The 20283-nt window shown below is 44.5% G+C and overlaps 1 protein-coding gene across 1 annotated transcript in view; it reads left to right on the forward strand.

The window, feature by feature from the left end:
• Positions 1 to 20283, forward strand: part of LOC126260759 (uncharacterized) — a 1547391-nt gene that overhangs the window by 1498850 nt on the left and 28258 nt on the right. The window contains exon 52 of the mRNA XM_049958097.1: positions 11629 to 11812. Within this exon, the coding sequence (XP_049814054.1) occupies positions 11629 to 11812 (184 nt within the window). The remainder of the gene's footprint in view (positions 1 to 11628; positions 11813 to 20283) is intronic.

Below are 20283 nucleotides of genomic sequence, written 5' to 3' on the forward strand. Positions count from 1 at the left end.
GAAGTGGAAGATTGGGTGCGGTTGTGGATTCGTGAGCGGCCGACTATATCAACGAGACAGGAACTGATCGTCTCGTCTTCCAGTGGGATAAATGTCTCAACGCGTGTGTTGATTACCTTCCAATGAAACTATTCCATGGCCTTGTTGTGGTGTTAGTTTTTCATTTGATTGTCCCTCATAGTTCAGGTATCGAACCACAAATGACGTGTTGATTAAATTTATTTACCATAAATGGTGAGCTGTAGCAATGTGCGAAGAACATACAGCTCACCTACTTTTGGGACAGAAATAAAAGAAATGTTAATGTCAAGTTCATTGACAGTAGGAAAGAAGTTATGTGGCCTACTTGTCAACATAATCAACTTGGAAATTGAATTCGTGTAGTGACTGTGGAAATGATAGTTAAGGTTCAAGTTATAACTGGTACAATTCATAACATTATCTGTAACAAGCCGAAGTACCGCAAAACATGTCCAAGGTGGGTCCCAAAGGAGTTGACCTGGCTACTAAAGGAAATAAGGTTGAGAGAGTGCACAGAGCTAAAGGAATGTTATGGAAGAGAAGGAATGTTATGAAAGAGAAAGTGAGCACTTCCTCAACAAAATTTTAACTTGGAATAAAACTATGGTTCACTATTCTGAACCAGAATCAGAAAGACAAAGCATGGAGTGTAAGCACATCAACTCAGCTGTCTTGAAAAATTCAAGACCCACGCATCAGCGGGAAGACATGTTGACGGTGTTTTGGGATGCTGAAGGTCCAGTTTTCTGTGATTTTCTCGAAGAGCGGCGTAAAATGAACAGCCAATACTACTCGGATTTGCTTTTAAACTAGGTGAAGCCAGTCATGAGGGAGGGAGGGAGAGAGAGAGAGGGAGAGAGAGAGAGGGAGAGGGAGAGGGAGAGAGGGGGAGAGGGAGAGGGAGAGGGAGAGAGAGAGAGAGAGAGAGAGAGAGGGAGAGAGAGAGAGAGAGAGAGAGAGAGAGAGAGAGACGACGTGGATCTCAGAGGAGAGGTGTGATTCTCCAGCAAGACGACGCATGTTCTCATATTGCTCAACTAACCCGTGAAACCATCGACAAAATGGGCTGAGAAGTACAGCCTCATTCCCCTTACATTCCTGATTTAGCACTATAGTGATTTCAATTTGTTTGGTGCACTGAATGAGGCATTACGTGGGAAGAGGTTCCAGGACGAGGACATGTAAAAGTTTGTGGGAAATTGGTTCAAATATCAAGATAGTTCTTTGCAGCCAGAATAAAAAAGCTTGCAGCCCGTTAGAATAAATGCATAAATGTTCAAGGGGATTATATTGAAAAGTAGAAAAAGTATATAATGTAGGTTCCACACCGCCTCCTAAATCACAGGACCGCACCCAAACTTGGTACATGTATCACTGTCGGAGAGGATCACTGTGAAGGTAAGAACCACCTACCTGTCAAAGGAATGGGAATGAAAAAGAAGTGTAGCCCACGGCGCGCAAAAACCCGGATTTCAACCATCCGGAATTTGAGAAGACGAGCACTTAGCGACCTGCAACGAACTTTACACATGATTTCAAACACGTATGAAACTTTCTCGCAGACACCCCTACATAATGATGAAATGAAAAAAGTTTATCGCTTATTGCATTTTCGCTGTTCATGCATCAGACGTGACGTCATGACCTTTAAATTTATTACTACTTCGCCACTAACTCTATTCGCAACACATTTAGCAGACAGTATCCAAATATGCTGCTGAATGTACCTACAAAATTATGCAGGTATTATTGTACTGTAAGACATATAGTTCAGGAGATATGAGGAGGGAATAAGAATAGACTGAAGGGGGGGGAGGAGGAGGAGGAGGAGGAGGAGGAGGAGATTGGCAAAGAGGGACAGCAGCAGATCAGAGGGTGGAGGGGGAGGGGTTGGAGAGGTAGACAGAGGAGGGGGTTGGAGGAGATTGACTAATAGTTGAAATAAATACATACCAGGGCAACATCGGGAACTTAGCTTGCTGTTAATATGCCAATGACACACACACACACACACACACTCTCTCTCTCTCTCTCTCTCTCTCTCTCTCTCTCTCTGCTCTCTGTTTTGGACGGGATATCTCTCGTTACTAGCGATGTAACGTCATTCAAAACATGCAAATCGCTTAAGGACAAACCTTACTCTACACAAGTCACGTGTTTTGGGAGTCTCATGTTGAGAACAAAACTCATGTTCAACGCATCTGGGAGCCCCTCCCCTCCTCCACGTACGGTAAATTCCTGCTCTTTGACTGCCGCCACTGTGTTTGGACAGGCCACTGTCACGTGACGTCAGCTGCTACTGTAGGTAGCAGCAGCTGGGTCACGCAACCCGCGGCTGACACAATAGCGCCACCGGCTGATAAGGACCCACTTATACCACCCAGCTCTGCTCTCCAGGTTGCACAACAGACTGTCACCAGGCGGCACTCGGAAGAGCTGTCCCTACAAAACCATCTGACTACTGAAGTGTTCTGTTGACATGTCATCAGAATGTCATCTACTACAGGCGAGTATGGACCTGTAGACCTTCGAAAAACAAGTAGCCCTCATTAACCAGCGGAATTTAAAAGAAACGAATGGCAGTCTACAATGACAGGCGACTTTTAAAAAAAATTATAAAGTTGTCGGATGGCTGAGTTCGAAATCTACAAATGGCTCAAATGGTTCAAATGGCTCTGAGCACTATGGGACTTAACATCTTAGGTCATCAGTCCCCTAGAACTTAGAACTAGTTAAACCTAACTAACCTAAGGACATCACACATATCCATGCCCGAGGCAGGATTCGAACGTGCGACCGTAGCAGTCGCGCGGTTCCGGACTGCGCGCCTAGAACCGCGAGACCACCGCGGCCGGCTCGAAATCTACAGACAAGCATAATTACGTCTAGGAAGATGTCTGCAAAACTTGTTGGAAACGTGGCGTTAAGAGTACTATTGATGCAAACTTAACAAAGAAAGGCACGTTACTTTCGAAAAGGTCAGCTGTCAAATGCAAGCATAAAGATTATCGAGATGAAAATGATACGGTAAACTGACTTACCAGCCAGTCACTGAGGAAGCGTGGCTACGTGTGTACACTCTCATCCAAGCGAGATCGTTCTTAGTCCAGGGTTGCTGCATTCGATGAAGAGATTGTTGAATAGTTTTCTGCATTTATAACTCGCATATCGCTAAGACATGACGAGCGATGCGTTTACTTTACATGTCATTCCTTTCCGTTCCACCGACAGCGTGCAAGAATGAGTCCTCCAGTCAGCGCGATCTATTAATCACATTTTCACAGCGGCTGTGCTTCGCAATGTCCATATCTCCAGGACTTTCAGCAGTTAATTTTCGCGACAGATTTGGTGGTGTCCGCGGTATCCGTCATTTCAGATATTCAGACTGTGCGACACGGTCACTTTAAACACGTCAGTTTGTGCAATGGTTCTTTATATATATGCATTAAGTATAGTCTGTTAATCCGATATGGTCGCCGTCTCTCTTACTTCAGCAATACTTCAATATGCCCTGCAACATTTTTGTAGCTGTAAAATTATACGCTACTCAGGCTACTTTTTGTTGTGCCAGGTATGTTAGCAGCCGGGATGCAATCTTTCTCCTCCTACTGTTCATTGTTTAAATCGAAGTAGTAATGACGAAAATAAAAGAAAGGTTCGAAAGTGGGATTAAAATTAAAGACGAAAGGATATCCGAAAGTGTCGCTCATGACGCCGCTATCCTCATTGAAAGCGAGGAAGAATTCGAAACGTACTGAATGCGGTTAAGTCTAGAGCACAGAACACTGACTGAAAGTAAACAGAAGAAAGACGAAATTAATGTGGAGCAGCGCGAAGGAGATTCGCAAGAAATTTACCACCAGAGTTGGGGACCGCGAAGAAGTGAAGGTATTCTGCTAAATCAGAAGCGCGTGACAGATGAAGCAAGGAAGGCAAAAAGTAGACTAGCACAGGCAAATTGCATTCTTGTTACGAGACGTCTATTAGTATGAAACACAAGCCTTAGGTCGAAGAAGAAATTTGAGAATGCACGTTTGGAGCACAGCATTCTACGAAAGTGAACCACGACCTGTGAGGTAAACCGGAAAAAGAGAATAGAAGCGTATGCGACGTGTAGATGTGGAATGATGCTGAAAATTAGATGGGTTGGTAAGGAATACGGTCCTCAGCCGAATCGGCGAGGAGAGGAACGAGAAGGGGCAGGATGTTAGGATACACGTTAAGAATCAGGAAATAACGTGCATTGTACTAGATGGAGCTACAGAGTAGAAACTTCAGGGGAATACGGATACTAGAATACAGCCAACAGAGGACGTGGGGTGTTAGTGCTGCCATATTCTGAAGTGATGGTACAGGAAGAGAGATTTGTGGCTTGTCGCATCATACCAGTCGGAAAAGTGATATGAAAGTTCATTACATTCCATCCGCGGGTGAAACGTAGGAAAAGGATTCCTTGCACGCCTCTGCCAACCGTTATTGGTCAAATTTGTCTTCGCGATATGTTTGACGGCGACAGTAGTGGACTGAAGAATATTTGTATTTCTCACCTTGAAAGCCCGTTCATTGAATTTTTCAAGTAGGTTTTCACGAGATATGCGCTATATTTCTAAAAAGTGTTTAATATTGTTAGCTATTTATTTTCTTATCTATGAAACAAACGTTTGGCCACTCGCGTCACTCTGTGCTGGGTATCCCCCCCTTAACACGACCTGGCAGTTCCACAAATTCAGCAGAATTCCAGCACGGACCAAGCTAGTACTTCCAAAGCAACATCTTCCCTCAACAAACTGCAGTTTTCCCAGTATCTTTCCAATAAATTAAAATTAGGCGTTCCCCACACGCCTAGACTCCACAGTGGAGTCGCAACTCTTTTGTACGTGTTTGGCCCTTGCAGTACTCGTTTTCCGTGCTGCATGTCTATCCTCCTCCTCTTCCTTCTCCCCTCCCTTGAGAACCATGTCTTGTGTACAATCGGGAAACCGAAACTTGCGAAAGTATCGGAAGACTTAGGTGGATTTCATTTTTCTCTCTTCTTTCATGTTCTGAGTTGTCCTGTCCTTCCTCCGCTTAGGCGTTTGAGGTCCCCCTTTTCGCCTTTCTTCCTCTCTGTGCACGCCTAAATGCCGGCTCACGTGTTTGAAGCTTCAAGGGCGACTGAGTAATGCCTAACTCCCAGCACCCATGTCGACAGGTAGGACTCACGCGTATCCCCTGGTACAGGCCAGGCACAAGGAGACGTGATCGCCTTAGCTGTTACCTTCCCAAATGCCGATTGGTCCCCCCTATCTGGATTTCGGGAGGTGTGACCTGAGGTGTGAACAATCACGAAAGGCGAGTGTGCTCCCCTCTGTGGGGGTCCCCAGAAGGAAGGAGTGTGCCATCGGAGATGCTGGCCATCATGCGGATTCACCTGCGATGAGTGCGTAAACTTCATCGACGCAACCTCCGTCTAATAAACACGAATGGAATGAAACCTAAGACACGACGAACCTCAGATTTGTACCCCGCTACCTCTTGATGTCACGCACAGGAGGTGGTCAGAAATTTCCTACAGTGAACCCGTTCATCATTGAGAAACGTGTGGATACAACTGTAGGCCCACTAAAGTCCAGCACTCGCCTATGCAATGGAACTTTGCCTCTAGCGACACAGTGCCTTTCAAGCCCAAAAGCTGCCTAAAGCTACACTCCTTCGCGGATACCATGTTTGTCTAGAGACTCATCGAATACCGAATTCTTCACGTGACATTATATACAGTAGGCTGCTTGATCGTGGCTGAGGGAGGTACACAACACTATATCTCTCATCAGAGCGAAACTGCAGTACCTCGGGTTATGAAGAGGGCTGACGCAGAGTTAGTGCCTACCCACACACTTCTCTCAACTTTCGATAAATTGGAGCTCCCGTCGACGATCAACACGGGTTATGAAGTCATCAATGCCAGGCCCTTCATACTGAACCCAATGTGTTGCTACCAATATCAGTGTTATGACCATACCCGCGTGTCCTGAAAAACGCAGCCAAATGCGTAACTTGTGGCAAGGATGTACATGAGGGAGATTACTACACTGCTGAAGTCACTTGCGACGCAACCACAACGGAAATTTAAAAAGGAATACTCCCGAGAGAACATTTCGCGCACTTCAAATCAGCAAACGTCTGAGTCCACGTCTGACGAAAGCAAAGGTACTGAGAAGTCGAACAAAGACAAACGTTCGTCTCCTTCTCCAACTCGGAGGCCCTCTACAATAGTGACACTTCGCGACATCTCTCTGGCCGACCTCCATTTCACTGGTGCGAACCGCCAACCGATTCTCCACCCTGGAGTCAACTGCCCTACCCAGGGATGTTATGGTACCTCTGAAGAAATAATGGAACAGTATCCTCCGGCCTCAGAACCCTGTAGTAGTACGCAGCCGAAATCTGGCACTCAGTAGCCACCAAAGTAACTGCCCCCTTGTCAGAGAAATCTCTCTCCGCTAATAAGACTGTCCTCCAATGGAAAATTCGTGGCATCAGATCCCACAAGTCAGACTTACAGCTGCTATTGTGATAGCAATGCCCAGTTGTTTTACGCCTCCGTTGCAGTCTCTCTCTCCCGAGTTATACCTTCTCTCTTTGTAATATTTTCATATCCTTGTCATCTGATCCCACCACGGTAGACAAACTGCAGCTTATAGCTCAGATCCCTCAACCCGCTTTGCTACTTGGCGACTTCAACGCCCACCATCCCATTTAGGGTTCTCTGAGAAGCTGCCAGAGGCTGTTTCCTGGCAGATATTCTCAAACAACTTACTCTCATTTCTCTCAACACATGAGAATTTTTTTTTCAGATTCCATTCACTTTCTCAGAAATGCATCTCCCGTTCTGTAATGCACGGCTTGCCCACCGTCTAGAGTGGTCCATTCTCTGACACACATTCGAGCGACCATTTCCCGTACGTAATTCGTCTGCTAACTCATGACTGATCTGCGTGCAAGACCAACTGACAGCTTTCGAAAGCTGACTGGAGGCTGTACTCTTCACTAGCAACCATCTAAAAACATTTCCACAAGAGTGATAATCAGAAAGCGTACCTTTCGAATGTTATCCTTGCCACTTCAGGTGGTTTCACCGCCGAACGTCTTCCCTACGCGACCTGTCCCAGTCCCCTGATGGACTGAAGAAAACTATGACGTGGCTCACGTGAGGAGACGCGCTTCCCGTGTCTCTGCATGCCATCCCACGAAGGAGAACTGCATTCTTTATAAACTGTTGTAAGCAAAGTGTCCTCACATTACCAGAGAGAGCAAAAAGCTATTTGGATCTCTCCTAGTTGTTTTAACTATTTTATTCCCTCTTCTGTTGTCTGGCGTAACCTATGTCGGATTTCTGAAAACAAGGTACATCTCCTGATTACTGGTCTGACTGTAGCGAACCATGTCCTTCTAGACTGTATCGATATTTCAAACACTTTGGGTCGATGCTTTGCAGAGAACTCGAGCTCCTACCATTATCATCCCGCCTTCCTACATCGGAAACGAGCGGAGGCGGCGCAGGAGATATGTTTCCCCTCTGAGAACCACGACTGCTACGATACTGTTTTTACTATGAGGCAGCTCGAACATGCTCTCACCTCGTCACAATCCTCCGCCCCAGTACCGAACTATATTCACATTCAGATGTAACAGTATCTATCTCTTGACAGAAAACACTTTCACCTTCATACGTATTCTCAAGTGTGCACGGACAGCGCCTTCTTCTGAAGTTGGCGCGAAGCCACTGTAATCCAAATACCCAAACTTGGTAAGGACAACCCTCTTCCATTAAGGTACTACCCAATTTTCTTCACCAGCAGTGTCTGCAAGGTGACTGAACGCATGATCAGTGGTCGGCTGGCATGGTGGCTTGAGTCTCGGAATTTTCTGAAAAATGCACGCTGTGAATTTCATAAGCACCACTCTGCAGATCTCGTCATCCTGTAAACCCCAAATGCCGGGATGGTTCCTTTCAAAGGGTACAGCCGACTTCCTTCCCCGTCCTTCCCTACTCCGATGAGACCGATGACCTCGCTGTCTGGTCTCCTTCCCCAAAACAACCAACCAACCCGTAAACCCAATTTTCTGCGGAAATGCCAGGCTGCAGCTGTGTTTTTTTGTTTAGAGAAGGCTTAAGATACCTGCTGGAGGATGTACATCCTGTGTACATTGCACATGTGGGGTAAGGCCGCCTGCCCCATTTTATACAGAAGTTTTTAAAAGGCCAGATTTTCAAGATACGTGTGGCTTCAGCGTTGTTGAATATTTCTATTCTTGCCACACCAGCCAACCCTGTCATGGAGTGTCTCTCGCCAGCATCTCTCGCTCTTTCCGTCGATGTGTCTGCGATCTACTGCAGCTCTCAACGGACCTGTTTACTTGAGCGACGACTTCAGCGATGTCTCGACCATTTTTACTCGTGGATCATCGACAACAGCTTCCACTTTTTCACAAAAAACCTGTGAGTTTCTTCCACCATCCTTACAGCCCGGTCCTGTCGCTCTTTAGTTTGTCGGAACCACGAAACTCTTGGTCACGCTCGATAGCAAAACTCAGTTGGTCCTCAGCAGCACACTGTACCTGATCTAAATATCCAACGTGTTTAAACGGTACTTCATGGGGACCGGATGAGAAAATCTTCGTCCACTTATACCAATCCCTTGTCCGATCCAAAATGGACTTTGGGCGTCATCTGCACCACCATCTATTCTACACCATCTCAACGGTCCACCATCGAGGCATATTTTCGGCCACTGCAGCTTTCTACACTAGCCCAGTTAAGAGTCTCAATGCAGGCACTGCCGAACTATTGCTGTCATACCAGCGTGAAGTTCTCCTCAGCAGAGACGTGTGACGTCTGTCCTCTATGCCCAACCATGTATCCTGTGCATCCTTGACTGCCAACACGGGGTAAGGGCAACTTTGTTGCTGCCTTCCAGAGTTTGCTGTCATATACTGCTTCGGAAGCTGAACCTTAAGTTATCTGCCACGTTCCCGATGTGTGAGAGTTCACCACCACCTTGGCTTGATGCGGAGGTCCGCGTTCATGTTGGACTTAGTTCGCTTCCCAAGGACACTATTCTAGATTCGACTTAATGCTTTAAGTTCATCGAACTTTGTACGCAACTTGGAGACAGCACCTTCGTCTACACTGAGAACTCTAAGACTGACCATGGTGTCGGGTGTGTCTTTGTCATTGGCGACAAACATTTGAGATACCACCTTCTAGAACAGTGCTCGATTTTTACTGCAGATCATTCTCCCTTCTATCAGTCCAGCCAGTACATCTGATGACACAGGCCTTTCAATTGAGGATTATGTTTTGAGTCAGTACCCTCTAAAGACTGTGTGCTATACGCATTCCACTCCTTAGTTCAAAGACTACAAGAAAGCCTCCACTCGCTCGGTGATGATGAAGTCAACATGATGATTGTGAGTACCCCTGGTCATGTCGGAGCGCGATCGAATAAAGCTGCCAAGGCTGCACTCTTTTAACTGTTCTGCCACTTTGGATGATCTCTGTTGCCACACATAGGAACACTGCGTCACTCTGAAATGAAAACAGGTCTTTCTGTATGGGGAAATTAAAACACCTTCCAACAGCTTGGACGACTTCCTCTGCCACTCTCGACGCGAGTAGATACTTTCAGCTAGGCTGCATAGTGGGTACTGTTGTTTCAGTCACCGTCATTTGTAAAGTGGAGACTCGTCACCACTCTGTGCTTACTGCTACCAACCATTGAGTGTGCCCATTTTTCTGACGCAATGCCAATTCTACAACCGTTTACGTTTCAATGAATGTTTGCCATCTGAATTATCAGATACAGCACGAGCTGTAGACTGCGTTTTACTTTTTATTCGTCGTAGTATCAAGGCGAAGGAAATTTAATTTTCAACCGTTTGAGCGACGTCCTCAAAGAGGTAGTGTTTAGCTGTCCATCTACTCCAGTCGATTAGGCTCAGAGTATCACAGACTTCAAATTCGTTCAGTAATCGGCTATTTTAAGTTCTGACATGGGCGCTTATGACCTCAGATGTTTTGCGCACTAAGGCAACAAAAAAGCCTTCACTTAACTTGTGTAGTCGATCCCTACGCTTTGTTTCTCTCTGCTATTTGTACGATGCGGTTGATTCTAGATATAAACTAATATTGTAGTCAAAGCCAGTACGTTTTAACGTTTCGTGAACTACACAGCTACACATATATCCATATTATGAGCTAATTGTCGTCCTTCTCATGAGGCTCATACGTTGCCAACATATGATTGGAAGTTACTAAGATTATTACGTGGCACTTCCTCACATTTACCACATAAAGCCTTCTTCAGATGCTACTTGTGTTGTTACGGTGGATCCCAGGACTAATAGTGTGTTCCCCCCTTCCCTTCCCTCCCCTCCCCTCCCCCCCCCCCCTCAAAATTGAGTGTCGGGCGGCGTGCACTGCTGTTTAAATTTTCATTCGTTTTTCTCTTAATTCCGTCGTTGCATCAGTTGTTAAACTTAGCCACACGAATGCTCCATACTCGCTTAAAATCCACATTAAAATGTTTCTCTATAATTCATTTTTACAGCATTGTAACAATTTGTGATAAATATTAAACATATAATTATGGATGCTGTATACAGTTAAATTTTATTTCTTGGCAAATAATAGATATTTAACGGAATATCTGTCTCTTTGTTCTGCTACTTCCCTCACCACGCTAATTTACTCTTGAATTCTCACATTCTTATCAGGGCTATATCACCTCCAGAAATTATCCACACTGTATTCTTCTCGTAACACTCACTGGTTTGGGAAGAGGACATTTTTTATGATAAATCACTGTTCCAAAACCATGTAGCACGAGACTAAACAGGAAAGGTCAAGACCCAGCCTCCTCCCTATTTTGGTCTTAAAGAGCTGAGAAAAACTTGATTAGATATCGCGCTTTATGAGATTACTTACAGTCGAGAAAGCAGTACAAATATTAGTTTCCGAACGAAAATCCGAAATTTATTAGAAAATTTGTAAAACGAATGTTGTAAATGGGTACTGTAAAAGGCTAAACATACTGTGCGTAGAAATCAGTGCCTGGAAATTGACACATCTAAAATAAGATTGTGGCATCAGATAAAGGGACCTAAGGTGCAACCGTATAAGTGGTCAAATTATCCATCCACCAATCACCATGTAGGACCCTTCCTTGCCTTGATACTGGCAAGTGTAATAGGAAAGGATTTAGTACACGAAAGGTATGGAGTTCCATGGTATTCAATGAGCTACACGCCCTACAGAGACTGTTCCGCATGTGATCCATTTCGCTAGTAAGCATCCCACATGTGAGACTAAGCTCAGGCGTTACGACGGAGACAACCACATCGTTATTTTAGCTCATACAACTATCCAGCACGTGAAACTGGATTATTTTTTTCTTGCAGAATAGGTCAATTAGTGAAAAAAATTGCATGATCGCTATGTTAGAGTTACGACGCTTTTGGTCACTGTTAGCTATTAAATATTTCCACTTAAGTGAATATTGCTTCCTTTAATAGCTTAACAACCTGTGTAGATAGCCCCGAACCACCAAGGTAACTGGTGTGTTGCAGGGCCCCCTGACCCACCCAAGGGCCGACCCAGTGTGTGTGCGGTGAGCGGTGGCCCGGACTGCCACGGCGCATGCGCACTCGTCGCGTGGTCGAGCGCGCCCTACGACGGCGGATGCATCGTCACCGGCTACAGCGTAGAGATGCGTCGCGCAGACGAAGACCACTGGACCACCGTCGCAGACAGGTGAGTGGCGTACTTAATATGAGAAATACTGAACCTGCCGACACCACCACCCGTTGTTTTGAACTATGACTGTTTCACAACGGCGGACATAAAACATTCATCGAAATCAAATATACGCCATAACAAGAATTATTCTCATAATCGCATATTCGTTGCCTTCAACTCACAACCAAAACTCACATTTCAACCTAACCTAGGCCTTGGGGTGCATTGCAGTCTGTCATCGCAAGCTACAGCGCAAAAAATCCTGCACTAATCTGTTCAATCCAATACCTAAAATGGTCCCAGGGTCGTAACTAAGCTTCTGCAATACACTGCCCCGAGGTTCCCGATGATTAAGGGCCCAGGATCCCAAAAGAAACGAAATACAGGATACATTAAAACGAAAAAATAATAAAATAGATCAGTCAGGTGAAATCTTGGCTTTGGAAAACATTGTCGCAAAAAATCTGAATCATCTGGTCAGCTTTAGCTAGCAAACGACGCTGTATTCGTAAACGAAAGAAGACGGGACACGCCAAGGTAACAGAAATGTTATATGTGAAGGAAGTTGAAATTGTTTAAATTTATTGGTGTGCTCAATGAAAATATTCTTTGTACACTATATTGAAAATTAAGATTTGGTGGAGACTGGTAACAAGTCAATATCAGTGTGAACACGTACACAATCTTTGGACTTTTATCGAATAACCTACTTTCATTAATGAAGTGGTTAAACCAAACTGGAAGAGAACAATGTGCAGACCCCACTAAAGCCATGTTTTTACATTAAAAATCACTTTCGCATCCACGCCCTCAAATATCACACACTACACTAATTGCATTTTAAAATGATAAAATCAATGTCAGTGTCATAACCTGTATGCCACCAAGCATACAACAACACAGGCGTATACTTTGGAGGGGAAAATTGATTGTAAATCAGAGTGATGTTTAATAATGAAATAACGATCTTGTATCTTCACTTGTGGTTTGGCCCATTGTCTTCTTTCAAAATCAGCAATCCGTCTAATATAGAGCTCATATTGCCGAAAGAAATAAACATAAAGAGGTTGGCAATATTTTGTTGGTTTCAGTGGCAATGTCTTCAGCATAACATCTTTGTTTGGAAAGCTTTCGTCTAGAAGGGTACGATCCTGAACACTTGACCAGAAATCACAAAGCAATGGGCTCTTTTCACTTGTTACACGTTCGCCAAGAACTGAATTTAGAAAACATTTCACGTGTTCTCTCAGTTTCCACTTTTGCTTGCCTCCACAGGAGTATTTCGTGGGCAGGTTGCTTAAAGTTTCTTTGAAACATCTGTGCAGAAAGTGCCTTGTGCCTGTTGAAAACAGGTGTACAACTTGTTTGCTAGTCTTTTTTCCTTCATTAATAAAGGCACATCAGTTGTGTAGTTGGTAGAGCTATGTACAGACTGCAACACACTAGCTGCAGCTCTCTGCTCTGTGAGACAGTGTTGATGAAGACATTTCATACTTAAACTGACTCCAGTCACTGTTCCAAACATTTCCTTTCTCCTCTCCCTGCTATATTATAAACATGTTCATTTCCTCCACAAACTTTTGTGCGTTCTGACATACACTATTATTGTCTTCTATGTCCTTACATGTGACAAATGTATTAATATGCCTGGATGCCATATTAGGCATTAAGACTGTCGATAAGATATCGAAGCTTTGCAATTGTCCAGGCCAACCATTTCAAACGCTTCTAGTGCCCACATTTAAGGACGCCAATAGTGAACTGTAGATCCAAACGACCTTGCTCTATCAAATTCCGATGTTACATGCTCTTTTCTAGTTGGTAACTGCGACAGTGTTTCCTTTGAAACGAGTTCCTGCTCGCTTTTTGCTCGGTACATAACTCGGAATTAGTCTGCAATTTGATGTACTTTTAATGCATTTATACCACTCATTAGCTTGCTATAGGAATTGAAGCCACTATTGTAAGTCTACGTAAATGTTCTATAGATGTTCTGTAGTACGCTGTCATCAATATCTTCTAATACACCGGGCGCTGACAGTTTGGGTGGAAACAGTTCGTACTCACTTTGAGTGGACTGTTTCTGTTACTTTGGAGACGAACGTCGTGTCCTGCTTAAACTTGCCACCTTCAGGTTCTGTCCTCCAAAATCGGTACATCTGTCCAACGTAACGTCATGTGTTTGGGTCATCTTCATTATATTTCTGAATTATATCAGCAAACTCTATCTTCGATCCTGATTTGATTTCCATATTCAGCACGTCGCAATTTTCACTGGAGATGGGATTTGTGGCTCCCTGTCCGACAAGGATGACGAACTACATATCTCGTCACATGTTTCAGTATCGCTTTCACTTGTTAAGCACGTATCATCATTGTACTTATGTACATTGTCCGCACAGTCGAGCGTATACGACCCCACATATTTCGCTGACTCATCTTGCAGAAATGCTATGTCGTCTGCCATTTCTTTCTCACTCTGCGGAATTCCTTGGGTTCCTTTCTGCCGAAATGTCAATTTAGCACTGTTGTTACTCGTCAACTAACCAGTTCAATTACGCTCCGTAGCATCATGCTGTGCTCACCATTACTTTGTCTGAACAACCCCCCCCCCCCCCCAAATTACAATTACCACCCGCGTGTGGTGCATGGAAGTGCGCTCAAGGGTTTCCTTGCGAGTCGTCGTCGTCGTCGTCGTCGTCGTCGTCGTCGTCCTGATTGCGAGACCAGTGTCTGTCTCATTAACTGCTACGTATCGCTCAGCTGCTCTGAGGTACGTGCCATCAAAGAATAAGGCGACAACTACTTGTCGAAGCTTTCAACATGAGTGAAACATGAACCATTCAGTTTAAATTATGCAATAAACGAATTAAAACGGCAGAGGCTCCTCAGCGACCTTCGCGAGGACGAGAGGCTCACCATAACTTGACTTAAAATGACATATTTTTATACGAGGGCAGTTCAATAAGTAATACAACACATTTTTTTCTTGGCCAATTTTGGTTGAAAAAACTGGAAATTTCTTGTGGAATATTTTCAAACATTCCCGCTTCGTCTCGTATAGTTTCATTGACTTCCGACAGGTGGCAGCGCTGCACGGAGCTGTTAAAATGGCGTCTGTAACGGATGTGCGTTGCAAACAACGGGCAGTGATCGAGTTTCTTTTGGCGGAAAACCAGGGCATCTCAGATATTCATAGGCGCTTGCAGAATGTCTACGGTGATCTGGCAGTGGACAAAAGCACGGTGAGTCGTTGGGCAAACCGTGTGTCATCATCGCCGCAAGGTCAAGCAAGACTGTCTGATCTCCCGCGTGCGGGCAGGCCGTGCACAGCTGTGACTCCTACAATGGCGGAGCGTGCGAACACACTCGTTCGAGATGATCGACAGATCACCATCAAACAACTCAGTGCTCAACTTGACATCTCTGTTGGTAGTGCTGTCACAGTTGTTCACCAGTTGGGATATTCAAAGGTTTGTTCCCGCTGGGTCCCTCGTTGTCTAACCGAACACCATAAAGAGCAAAGGAGAACCATCTGTGCGGAATTGCTTGCTCGTCATGTGGCTGAGGGTGACAATTTCTTGTCAAAGATTGTTACAGGCGATGAAACATGGGTTCATCACTTCGAACCTGAAACAAAACGGCAATCAATGGAGTGGCGCCACACCCACTCCCTTACCAAGAAAAAGTTTAAAGCCATACCCTCAGCCGGTAAAGTCACGGTTACAGTCTTCTGGGACGCTGAAGGGGTTATTCTGTTCGATGTCCTTCCCCATGGTCAAACGATCAACTCTGAAGTGTATTGTGCTACTCTTCAGAAATTGAAGAAACGACTTCAGCGTGTTCGTAGGCACAAAAATCAGAACGAACTTCTCCTCCTTCATGACAACGCAAGACGTCACACAAGTCTTCGCACCCGAGAGGAGCTCACAAAACTTCAGTGGACTGTTCTTCCTCATGCACCCTACAGCCCCGATCTCGCACCGTCGGATTTCCATATGTTTGGCCCAATGAAGGACGCAATTCGTGGGACGCACTACGCGGATGATGAAGTTATTGATGCAGTACGACGTTGGCTCCGACATCGACCAGTAGAATGGTACCGTGCAGGCATACAGGCCCTCATTTCAAGGTGGCGTAAGGCCGTAGCATTGAATGGAGATTACGTTGAAAAATAGTGTTGTGTAGCTAAAAGATTGGGGAATAACCTGGTGTATTTCAATGCTGAATAAAACAACCCCTGTTTCAGAAAAAAAATGTGTTGCATTACTTATTGAACTGCCCTCGTACAATGATTCACATCATTTATTCGCAACTAAACATCTTGTTTCAAGGAGGGAAGTATGTTACAGACGAATATGGAGCAATATAACCTATTTTCATATCTGCCGCCTCTTTCAAAGATATTAAGTGTACCATGTACTGTTAAGTTTTTAAATAGCTTTTCTTATATTATTTCCCTTCTGCTTCCAGCGAACTAAATCTATCCTGATGTAACTCCCAGAACCCACTACTGTTGCAGAAGCTAAGCGTTCTTTCTCCGTTCTGCAGTGAGTCAGGAATGGTTCTCTGGTTTGGAAATACTATCAATAAGGGAAAGGTGACGCGAATGGTCGCAGGCTTGTTTTAATGGCGAAAAACTATAACAGGAATGTTGAAAAGTTCTTCAGCTCCTATATGTCCATCCTGCATAGAGTGAACAGATAAAAATATGGACATAACAGTTTGCACTTATCCCTGCAGCGTTTCACGTGCTTTACCGTGATTCGCAGAGTATAGATGTAGATGTTATGCAGAAAATGAAAAAGCACAGAATACTGATTTCTATGGTTCCGTGCCTCAATCGCTAAAAACGGAACCCGTAGACTTAGACGATCAACTTGTGTCTGTATTGCTGTAAAGAACGGAAAGACGTCGCAAGTTGAAATTTACGTGAAATACTCAAGTCTATGGTCTCTTGTAAGAGTAAAAATTTTAAGCACTAATGCAACCCAAATATACAGTCATTTCTTCATACTCTCAAACTCTCACCAAACCCTATGGGGTACTTCCCACTGACCCACTCATGACCCTTGGAAAGAAGCGAGATTTCACAGTACAAGTAAAGGAAAGAAAGCGGAAAACAGTTAATGTGTAATCATCATAATTTCAAGGATTAGGCTGTTGCCTGTTCCGAATTCACAAAATCATTTCCAGCCTTTTCGACGTCTTCTTACTGACGGCACCTTCATATCCGTGCAGCAGGGTTTGCGTGCTTTGCCGAAGTCGAGAGCCGGGCCGACGGTAGTGCAGCTACACGTACGGTCACCCTAGCCGGAGTGGTCTCGACTGAGCAGCCAGTGTGTGTAGGAACGGCTCTAGGGGCGAGGTGAAGCCAGCTTCCCTAAGGGAGACAACCCCGACAGGAAATCGGGCAGGTCGCGACACCTCGAATCGGCACTGGCAACCAAGACCCATCACGCGACTTAACCAGCGCAGCACCAGTAATGCAGCCAGGCGTTGAACCCACAAACAGCCTCGGATACAGGACTGGATCAACTGCTGACAACCGGAAAAACTCATGCGTAATTACATCACAAAATTTGTCATTACAGATTCACATTGCATTCGTTATGTGTCAATGTCAGGAACTGCTAGAGACATTTTGATCTGGCTTTCAGTAATACGTCTGCATTTACGAGGAAGGTGGAATGTCTGTGTGTGTGTAATTTATAAATATTTATTTTAATTGGCTGAGCTACAATAAAGTGATGTACCTTGCCGCTGTGAAAAAGATGTCTTGCCATCTAGCCATTTTGTCCCTGTCCATCTGTTAAGATACTCTCTCCCAGGAGCACGTAGAGGTATCAATTTAAAGGTTTCTCATACACTAAGGACTATGATCGCTAAGTTTCCAACTGTAAGCCAGTGGAATAAAGGTACTGTCATACTCGCAAACTCGCTCATCAAAACTTACAGATCTGTATATATAACATTGTAGGGACCCCTCAGAGCGTAGGTACTGCTCGCACTTGTCCGGTTTTCCTAAAATAATAGACAATTATGCACATAAAACAACTAGGAAAAACTCATTTAAATAAACTAATGAAAGTTTTGGTTGAATGTAAATGGTCTGAGTAAAGGAGACCACTTACTACATAGCAGCGGGAGTAGTTTTCGTGTGGCCCTGATGTCGATGACTGAAGACCTCTGCTAGTCACTGAGCGTTCTGCTATACTTATCTAAAAACGAAGTAAGAAAGGTAGTTCACTAAGAAAGTAAATTGCATTAGTTTACATCTATAAATGGATGTTCAAATTTATATACTTCTTTGAAATTAACTGTCCATTCTTCTTCTGGTTTTCTGTACAGTATTTGATATTTCATTTGCTGTGACGTAACTCAGTTTTTTCACTAACTGATTTGGGTTTTTATTCTGAAGATAAGAAATTGCTTTACTAGTTAAATAATCTCAAAAGAAACGGCTTGGTTTTGTTCTTTCATGTGTGGATAAATTAGGGAAAATTTAAGGTTATGCCAGGTGGTTATAATTAAACTTCCCCTATTTAACACGGAAACTAATTATTGTAAGAGTACCAAACTTGGTAGCATTAATGTCCAGAGTACAGCATACATGATTTTCACGCGTCATAGCGCCACCGTCCAGTTCAAACTACGGCCCACCAGGAGCCGTGATCAGTCACCGTGATTCATAGTCTCACACACCTGATCAGTCGCAGTGCACTTACTGACATGTCAACGTGAGCTCGGACAAACGGAGCAGCGCATTATTGGTGAAGCGCTATTGTCAAAACAACAGTAATGCTGCAGCTGCACTTACAGAATATCGCCGGATGAAACGAGTGCAGAACGATCCTCTTTCTCCACCTGCTGTGCAGAGCATGATGAAGTTCGAATCAACTGGAGAAGTGGGCGTCGTTCCGGGAAGAGGTGGCCGACCGATTGCACCACAGGTGGTTGATGAAATTGCTGTCGCTATGGCAGACAACGCTGCACGGAATTCCCGATCGTCAGGCAGTGCGCGTTGTGTGCCACGACAGTTGAACATCCTGTGGTCCGCTGTACGGAAAGGTGCTTAGAATCATTCTCAGATGGTATCTGTGCAAGATCATCCATACCGTAAAACCGCCTGCAGCACGGGACGCACAACGACGTGTTGATTTCGCTGTCCACTTTCTTGTGAGGAGGACTGAAATTGATGCGGACCAATTGGACCATCCTATCGACAAACACCTCATTTTCCTGACAGGAGAGGTGAACACACACAACTGCTGAGTGTGGAGCTCTTCACCTCCAGTCACTGTGCATGAATTTCCTCTGTGTGGTGCAAGTGTCACCGTATGGTGTGGCTTCACAGTTACATTCACCATTGGCACATTCTTTTTTTGAACTCGTTGGCGCTCAAGGACCAAAGACGTGCAGTGTGACTGGCCAGCATCACTGCAATGTGCTTTGCCAGCATGTCATACCCGCCCTACAGGAAAGAGACGCATTAAACCCAAGTTTTCATGCAAGATGGGGCGCCACCGCACATAGCTCGTGAGGTTCACTTGCTTCTCCGAAATAATTTGGAAACTATCGAATTATCAGCCGATCGTTTACAAATTCTTGGCCGGCACGATCACCTGGTCTCACTCCCAGTGATTTCTCGTTGTGGGGCTGCCTGAAACACATTGACACATGTGCTGATCTGAAGTGCAGTGTATCAAGACAGGTAGCCAGCATACCTACAGAACGCCTGCGCTTTCAGACACTTCTGGACACTGATGGGCGCCATATTGAGCGCCTTTTGTAGCAGTAATGGTACTAGTATGTAATCGTATGATGTACCGTAGCAGCACATTAAGTGTGCCAACTGAATTGATTCTGCGTGCTCTCTACCCCACGTCCTTGACATGAATGCTGTAGAGTTTGCTACTCGTACGGTAATTAGTTTCCGTGTTATGACGTGTTAAATAGGGAAACTGAAACGTCCCCTTAGAAAAATTATTGAATTACTGTGCTGGTAAACCCCTTACGTTATTTGATTTTCAAACAGCTGAGCAGAACTGAACATACTCAGACATTTCGCTCTTTGCTTATTCTGATCAACACTAAACTGACACACAATATTTTTAGCGCAACGCAATCTGACTTTCAATAATCTCTATAAAAGAATGGCCCTGACTAACAATCACCTATACCTTTCATGAATCACTTACCTCACAAAAATCTTGGTTACTCGAACTACTGCAATACATAGTGCCAATACTGCCAGCTAAATAAAAGATTGTAACTACTGAAGGCTCTAACTACTGATAGGCATAGTTAGCGAATGAAAGATTTTGATAAAGAAGAAACGATGTATTTACCTTAACAGTGTTCAAAAGTCATATATATATATAATCAGTTCATCACATCCAGTCTTACAAATTTACTCTCTCTGATGGACACACGTCCAGATCACCCGCTCTCAAAACTCCGCCCTCTCTCTCCCAACATCCACC

The sequence above is a fragment of the Schistocerca nitens genome, chromosome 5 (assembly GCF_023898315.1).
Source record: "Schistocerca nitens isolate TAMUIC-IGC-003100 chromosome 5, iqSchNite1.1, whole genome shotgun sequence".
Lineage (NCBI taxonomy): Eukaryota > Metazoa > Arthropoda > Insecta > Orthoptera > Acrididae > Schistocerca > Schistocerca nitens.